The sequence below is a fragment of the Ascaphus truei genome, chromosome 2, assembly GCF_040206685.1.
Source record: "Ascaphus truei isolate aAscTru1 chromosome 2, aAscTru1.hap1, whole genome shotgun sequence".
Lineage (NCBI taxonomy): Eukaryota > Metazoa > Chordata > Amphibia > Anura > Ascaphidae > Ascaphus > Ascaphus truei.
Window position 1 is genome coordinate 236,077,407 of NC_134484.1, and position 8,962 is coordinate 236,086,368.

At 46.3% G+C, this 8,962-nt stretch overlaps 1 protein-coding gene across 3 annotated transcripts in view; it reads right to left on the reverse strand.

Moving 5' to 3' along the window:
- Positions 1-8,402, reverse strand: part of SLC39A6 (solute carrier family 39 member 6) — a 31,282-nt gene extending 22,880 nt beyond the window's left edge. Inside the window, exons 1-4 of one of the 3 annotated variants that reach the window (XM_075585978.1) lie at positions 7,705-8,399; positions 6,041-6,224; positions 2,216-2,385; positions 202-393 (exon numbers count right to left, since the gene is read on the reverse strand). In XM_075585978.1, coding sequence (XP_075442093.1) covers positions 202-393; positions 2,216-2,385; positions 6,041-6,224; positions 7,705-8,286 — 1,128 coding nt within the window. In that variant the 5' untranslated portion in view covers positions 8,287-8,399. Of the gene's footprint in view, positions 1-201; positions 394-2,215; positions 2,386-6,040; positions 6,225-7,704 lie in introns of all 3 variants that reach the window. The other 2 variants (XM_075585979.1, XM_075585980.1) reach the window with 2 other exon arrangements.
- Between the last annotated feature and the right edge of the window lie 560 nt (positions 8,403-8,962).

An 8,962-nucleotide genomic window follows, 5' to 3' on the forward strand; every position in this document is an offset into this window, starting at 1 on the left:
TTTATCTGGCAACTGGGAGGGGGAGGGAGTCACGGGATGGTGGTGGACCATGGATCAGTTCCAAGGGACCACCCAGGTCAGATAAGGCAAAACATACAAATAAAGAGAATGGTGGCGATTGCTGCTTTAAGATCCTGGCAAAAAAAGTCAGCAACTAGATCCTGGCCACCTTGTGTCATTCAAATATTGAATTGATCTCACCTTTTGTTTCTTGTCCTTATATTGCTTGACTAATGTGATCAAATGCTCCACCAGAAACATGAAGTAAAGGCCTCCAAGAGCCGTTAGCCCCTTCCATGTTGCATCTAAATCAGAATTATCTTCTGCATCTACCCAATGGCTGCTTGTTTCCATAAGTGATCCCCCATGGCTGTGGTAATGTTTAGAATGCGACTAGAAAAAGACAAGAACAAATAGAGACCATTAAGATAAACCAGCAATCCCAGTTTTGTTTCATTTTTTTGTTTGTTTGTTTTTTTTAATTGTGTGCAGATGTGTGATCACAGTGAGGCAATCTTTCCTTTTTCGTGTGCGTACTTTCACAAATATATTTACAGTTGTGGTCCCACATAGGACCCAATTGATGTGTAATAGGTAAATCCTAGGTTAATAATTGACCGACAAGTATCAGGGAAGTTTATGCTGACAATGTTTGTCACCTTGTTTTAACCCATCACTGCAACTAGTTCCATCTATATAGTCCTATATAAAATGTCACCCCAAGTTAAATCAACCACTGTTTCGGGCACGGTGTAAGACTTCTCTTCCTTCTGACTTTTTCTGTCTAACAAAACAATTGTATATCATTTCAATTTGTTCCTGAACCGTAAAGTATTGCAATTTCCCCTTAAGTGGAGGCGTGTTTTTAGTCCAAAAAAAATAAATGATGAAGTTATGGTAAGTTTAAAAAAAAAAAAAAAATGTGTGGCACAAATCCTCCACCGTACAGTATACAGCAAATAACATAGCACTTAAAGGCACCTCTTCACACTCTGAGTGCTCATTTGCCTGTCATTTACCCATTATCCATGGCTGAAGTGGAAGCATTGTATGCCAAGAGATAATGGGGAAAGGCAGGGTTGTGGACCTGTTTTGAGAAATGTGAAAGTGCCCATAAGTAGCATCTTTTTTTCCTGCACCCTAAATAAAGAAAGTTACCTTTTTCCTTCTCATTATAATTATGCACTTTTCTTTTAAAATGCCCACATTTCATATTTTGTGCAATGAAAAAAAATAGCCTTTAGAAGGGCTTCAAGTCAACTTTTTTATTCAAACCGTTGTCCAAAGTTGACATTTAAGGAGATTTTGTATAAAATACACAGTTAGACCACCACTTTTTCCTTGAGATGTGAGTGACTGAAAAGTAGTTCCAATCAATTATCTGCAACTTTTGCAAATAAGAATCATTGCCGAAGGATATCACTGCAATAATAAGATCTCTTTGGAGGACAAATGAAAACAGTAGCATTTCTTTAGTGTACAATGTTAGATACAGGACAGGTACAGCACAGAACTCTGCAAAGCTACAATATCTGAAGGAAACAGAACAAAACTGATTGCATTCCTGCAGGTACTCATAAGCACCATAATTAGGCTATGCCTTGGTTAGCCTATATTTTTGGAAATATTGGAAGAGGCCAGAAACCGAATTCTCTAATAGAAAACACGCCGTCTTTTATTACAATTATCAAAGATGATAAACAATTTTTAAAAATGAACTTTTTACATGAACATGTAGTTCCTAACCATAGCAAAAATTGAGATAATACCTTAAATTTAACTGGACTAGTGCTAAGGGCTATATGTAAGTGTGGGCAATAATCCAGTTAAACTTAAGGTATGTTACCACTGGCAGAAGTTAATAGGGATTTTTTGTATTCTTGTTGCCATTGAAGCTTAACGGAGGTCATTAGACATATTATGTTTTAATAGTTTGGTTGTGCTGGGACAAAATTTTACTTTGTTGTGAATAATTTGTTATTTTTTCAATAAATGTATTCTGCATTGAACAATTTTAGTTGTTACTGTTCTATTGAATACATAGTGTACAACTGAAATGTATCTTCATAATGAGATTATATTGTATTGCACGCCCAACAAATGTGTAACTTAATAAAAAATGAATTGCAACAGTTGGACGTAGTTTCCAATAAAGCAGAATGAGAAAAAAAAAAAGTAGTTTAAAAACATTGAAACGGAAATAAAAATGACTTACATGTGGAAGTAGGTGTAAAAAAGCATCTCCACTCAAAGTGCCCACCGCCAGCGCTACTAGGAAGCTCAATAAGAACTTGAAGAACACACGGTTCATCAGGGGCACTAGGATAATGCCCAGCAAAGACAGCACACTGATGACGGTGATGGATATAAAACCACCAAACCAAGCTGTTAAAACAGAAATGAAAAAGGTGAGACAGATGTAACACACCACTTTTAAAATGTGTCTGTGTGTTTATTGTCTAATATGCAGAGAAAGATCTGGTTTTAAATAGGCAGACTCTCTTGCATCAAAGCAAAATAAGCATAGCAATGTGTTTTAGAAGTTAAATGGAAGTCATTGATATGCTGTTCTGTGGCAAATGACGTCTGGAGGGGTGTTTGACCTTTACTTAACCTATTTTTGATAAGACAGTTTGTGAACTCTTGTTTCTCACAATGAAACCGATAAGTATGAGTTTTCTTTTTTTATTATTAAAAATTATTATAAACGCAATCATTAACCAGCTATGCAAAAGGTGAAGGGCACCCAATATCGGGGACAATTAAAGCAGGAATCTCCCCTGCTCGGTTTTTCTCTTGACGGTGGGATCCATGGGGTTCTCTGGTCCTGAACCACATTCATTTCAGTCCTGGGAAGCTCCCGGTGCACAGGACGATACCGGTGAAGTTACTGGTGTTCTATGTCACGGAGGTCAATAGGAAGCAGCAACGTCATCCATTGTGGATTCCAATTGGAGGGCCATTTAAAGCTGCAGAACATGCTGCATTGTGTTTTAAATTGTATTTGTTTAAATTACCAAGATTAAAAAGGATTGAAGCAGGGGTCTTCAGAGCTTAACAGGGTTAAATTTCAGCACCTGGGACCTCCCTGCTTCCAGAGATACTTAAGTAGCGGTGCCGGTATCCCTGTGAAATGAAAATATCCCTGTCACACTGACCAATAGGAAACCGAAAGTGATGATGTCACAGCTTCCTATTGGCCCGTGTGACATTTAAAGCTGCCATTATGTTACACTTAGTTTTTCTGACTGCAGATATCGGCACCCCCTACAGAGGTAAGTATCTCTGGAAACAGGGGTCCCTGGAGCTGAAATTAACAATTCAGCTCCAGAGACCCCCTGCGTCAATCCTGTAATTGTAAATCTAATTTTTTTTAATGTAGACCATTCTATTGCTTTAAACCCCCTGTAGAAACAAGGCAGTGGTACCAGTAACATCACCTGTTTTTGGGGGATTTGGGCCGGTCCCCGGAGCAGTAATTAATGCAGTCCAGCTCCGGAGGACCCATATCCCATCCTGTAAAAATAAGAATAAATAGGAGGTGTTGGGTGGTGATGGTTGAGGAGTTTATGTTTTAAGTTTGTAAGAAGTTACCAAGACTTACCCTGAACGTCATGTGGGCCGGCAATCAAGGGGCCTATGACATGGTATGTCATGATAGAAATGCTCGTTTTCATGGGGAAATTGCGTTTTTTACTACTATGGAGCGGGGATCATGATCGGAACACTGGCGTAACACTTTAATGTAGCACATACATGGGCATAGCTATAGCCCGGGAGCCCGCGCTCTTGGGCAGCCATGCTATCTAGCATGAACAATGCATATTTTTGTTGCTGTGCATGTGCGACCGGCACTTGGCTACTGCACATGTGCAATTGCCCATGCGCATGAGTAGCCTGCAAGTGCCGATCGCGAATGCGCGGTAGGAAAGAGACTAGCGCACATGCGCGGTAGGAAAGAGACTAGCGCACATGCACGGCCAAACAATACAACATTTTTGCCTGAGGACCCGCGCATGCCTTGCAACGCCACTGAGCACATATGCAAGTTATTTAAACAGACAAATTGAATGTTATAGATCCATCCCAAACAAGACACAACAATCTGATACTTGCAAAATTATAGCTTTTGTGAATATTAAAATACTTTTTGATAATTTCTTCAGTCATGGAGGCACAATATCTTAAGGTGCTACAGGTCACATCATCTAGGGATTTAATACAGAGAATGTTTTCAATATTGCAACTTTAATACTTACATTTGTAGTGAAAAACTAAAGAAAATGGTGGCGGACTGCACTAGTTTGTAATGAGGGCTGGAAGCATAAAAGATATATTTAATCAGCATAAAGCAAACAAGTGAAGGTGAAAAAAATCCTGACACGTTTCACGCCAGTCCGGGTACTTTATCATAGTTAGTTTAGTCACCGATATCTTTTTTTGTAGTAGTTTCAAACCGGACAAGCCGCCTCTATGGTCAATAGGATAACTCTGTTAAAGACAGGAAACACAATGTTAAAGAGAGAGTCGTGGCGGTCCACTCTGTGTGGAAGCACAGGGGTCACCAACGTTTTGCAAGCCAAGCCTTTTGTGGGTGCCCACGACTGACTTTGTAAGACGCTATGTTCTAGGTATGGCATTTTTAAGCCGCGTCTCATAGATTTTGCCATGTTTACATCTCTGATTTAGAGATATACTCTCTCAATTCAGATATGCTGAGTTTTTCTCTGAGACCAACATAAACCACTAGATAGCAGCATGTGACAAAGCGTTTAAAGTCTCTTCCGCATGGGACACGGCATTGGAGGCCTCCCCCACAGGGTAAGTGTACCGAGTGTCTATGTGCATGATAATTGGTAGGTGCCCGCCACTCTCTCCTGAAATCTCAAGTGTGCCCTTGGTCGGGGATCCCTGCACTAAGCACTATAGGGCAACAGAAATACAAACACTAAAATCACATCATGAACAAAAAACACAATGTACAGTATCACACAGTATATCAACTGATTAACATACACCATGAATGAATTGACATATCTGTTAAAAAAAAAAAAACAACAATATAACATACCAATATAAATGATATACAGTTGACATATTGTGTGATACATTGGGCTTTATTGATGATGTTATTTGTATTTCTGTCGTCCTAGAGTGCTTTGTGCTTCCACACAGAGGGGGCTGCCACCGACTCTTTAATATCAGTTTCCAGTCCAACGGAGAATTATCCAGGTGACCACAGAGGTAGCTCGTCCGGTTTGAAGTTACTACAAAAAGGATATCAGTGTGTCTGTGCACTTACTCTTTGATAAGGCTCCAGGACCGGCGTGAAAACGCACCAGAGGATTTTTTTTCACCTAACCTTACTCGCTTTGTGAGAATTAAAGACACCTTTATTATATCTATTTGCTTCAATCCTCATTACAAAAACGAGTGCAGCGCTCCGACATTTTTCGTTCCTTGCTTGACTACGACTGGCAGAAGCACCCCCGGAGGAACTTCCAGGGAGCATGAAACAGAGTACCATACATACTCGCCAACAGATTGTGATGGACCTTAAACAGAATTTATTACACGTGTAGTGTCAGACTAGGGCTGACCTGGAACGGAGTTGAGGTTGGGGCTTATCAGAGATCGGGTTAGCACTCTCTCTCCTCTTCTTCTTCACCCCCCACCCAGGGTTGCAGTTTAAACCCATAGTCTGACTGATGCCACAAGCTCATGGGTGCCTTAATTGTATCAAGGACAACAATCACTAACATTGTGAATCCTTTATGAAAGACAGTTCCACATTTATTAAGGATTAAGAACAGTAAAATATTTTAACAGATGTTTACCACTGGTATATAGATTGTTTACGTACATTTGGATACTCCGTATTAAGAACAATGATCTATATTTAAGGTGTCCTTTACCCATCAAATAGGATTCAGGCACATATAGAAACATACGCCTCTGTAACTATGTAATGCTCAGAATACCTCAAATGAATACACCTGAAGATGATCATTAGGAACCATGCTGTGAAACACTTTCTTACCTACTTTCACAGAGTACACATTTTGGTTACTTTCAGCCTTATTTTCCACGAAAGTATGGATCAGGCAGGATTTCCGGTCAATCTGGTTGATAATTGCTGGGCAGATGTAGCCAAACTCTGTTACACCGAGAAGCACCTGCATGTCTATTCCATGGTATGCAAGGAGTTTTGACGCATTTAAACACTGAAAGATAATTCGAAATGAGACCAACCATAACATTCCAGATTATATTATATTATCTTTCTAGACGTACACGTTAAAGTCACCAAGTCTGGTACACACACCTGTCATCTACACCCCCCAGTATTATGCACACCTGTCATAACGCCCCCCCCCCATGCACACACCTATCAAGCCCCCCCCCCCACCCCGGAGGAACTCACCTGTCACGTATACCCCCCATGTGCACACCTGATATATACAACCCCCCACCTGACATATATACCCCCCCATGCGCGCACCTGACACACACCCTCCCCTTGCGCGCACCTCACGTATACAACCCCCCGCGCGCACCTCACGTATACAACCCCCCCGCGCGCACCTCACATATACAACCCCCCCGCGCGCACCTCACGTATACAACCCCCCACCGCGCACATCACGTATACAACACCCCCCGCGCACATCACGTATACAACCCCCCCGCGCGCACCTCACGTATACAACCCCCCCCCCGCGCACCTCACGTATACAAAAAACCCCCGCGCACCTCACGTATACAAAAAAACCCCGCGCGCACCTCACGTGTACAACCCCCCCGCGCCTCACGTATACAACCCCCCGCGCGCCTCACGTATACAACCTCCCCCCGTGCGCCTCACGTATACAACCTCCCGCGCGCCTCACGTATACAACCTCCCGCGCGCCTCACGTATACAACCCCCCCGCGCGCGCCTCACGTATACAACCCCCCCGCGCGCGCCTCACGTATACAACCTCCCCCCGCGCGCGCCTCACGTATACAACCTCCCCCCGCGCGCCTCACGTATACAACCCCCCGCGCGCCTCACGTATACAACCCCCCGCGCGCCTCACGTATACAACCCCCCGCGCGCACCTCACGTATACAACCCCCCCGCGCGCACCTCACGTATACAACCCCCCCGCGCGCACCTCACGTATACAACCTCCCCCCCCGCGCCTCACGTATACAAACCCCCCCCCGCGCGCACCTCCCGTATACAACCCCCCCGCGCGCCTCACGTATACAACCCCCCCGCGCGCGCCTCACGTCATATACAACCCCCCCGCGCACCTCACGTATACAACCCCCCCGCGCACCTCACGTATACAACCCCCCACGCGCACCTCACGTATACAACCCCCCCCGCGCACCTCACGTATACAACCCCCCCCGCGCACCTCACGTATACAACCCCCCCACGCGCACCTCACGTATACAACCCCCCCCCGCGCGCACCTCACGTATACAACCCCCCCCGCGCGCACCTCACATATACAGCCCCCGTGCGCACCTCACGTATACAGCCCCCCCCGCGCGCGCACCTCACGTATACAGCCCCCCCGCGCGCGCACCTCACGTATACAACCCCCCCCGCGCGCGCACCTCACGTATACAACCCCCCCGCGCGCGCACCTCACGTATACAACCCCCCCCCACACACACCTGACATATACCCCCCCCCCACACACCACACACCTCCAGCTGAGCTCCACTGATATATTCCGCCCGCCCATGATGATTCGCCTCAGTGGCCGCTCTCTGATTGGCTGGGCCGGTCGGTGACGTCACGGAGCGCCCTCCCCTGCCGCTCCCCGCAGTCTCCGCGCAGGTGTCCGGGGGCCGGTGATGATGATGATGATGACGATGCTGCTGATGCTGATGGTGACTGTGCTCATGATGCTTGGCCCGGTGGGAGGTCCGAGCCTCCATAGCGATGCTCTTAACCCTCTCTACCCCGAGGTTGTGCAGCAGGCGGCGGAAGCCGGACACGCTGAGGCTCCCGTTGTTATCACCATAGCGCTGGAAGAGCAGCAGCAGGTGGTGGCGCTGCGACCTCTCGGCCAGCACCGGGTCCACCTCCGGGGGGAGAGCACTCGCCGCCATCCCGCTGCTGCTAGTGCTCACGGCGCCTTCCAGCGGCGGGAGGGTGATAGTGACGGTGGTGGCGGCCACATCGCCTCCTGCCGTCCCCGGGCACAACATGGCGGCGGCCAGCGCCAGCCAGTAGACGCCAGCGCGGCTGTCGGTTAACGGGCGCAGCCTCCGCGTGCAACTCATTGTCAGGAAGGATCCCCGTGCGCGCGCTGCTGCCGTAGCACTCGAAAGGGAGAGCGTCTGGCCACGCCCACTTTGGAAGGCATTGTGGGGGTCATAGGCGGGGCTGGCACTCACATACACTACATTCGGAGACAGGCATGTAGGCGGGACTATCAGATTGAAGCCCCGCCCCCTCACTCAGCCACTCCAGGATGTTCCAGTCACAGAAGCCTAGTCCGTGCACCTCTTGCGCAGCACAAGATGTGCTTTTCTGCAAGGGGTTCCTGGGAAGCCTGGTTTTCCTGGGCATCTCTAAAGGGTTCCCTGTAGTTTTCAGGTCTTTTATAAATGGTACCAAATACAGAAGAATTTACAATGCATCTGATCTCAGACGCGCTATTAGAGAGGGTTGGGGTTCCATACAATGCATCTGATCTCAGACGCGCTATTAGAGAGGGTTGGGGTTCCTTACAATGCATCTGATCTCAGACGCGCTATTAGAGAGGGTTGGGGTTCCTTACAATTCATCTGATGTCAGACGAGCTATTAGAGAGGGATGGGGTTCCTTACAATGCATCTGATCTCAGACGAGCTATTAGAGAGGGATGGGGTTCCTTACAATGCATCTGATCTCAGACGCACTATTAGAGAGGGTTGGGGTTCCTTACAATGCATCTGATCTCAGACGCGCTATTAG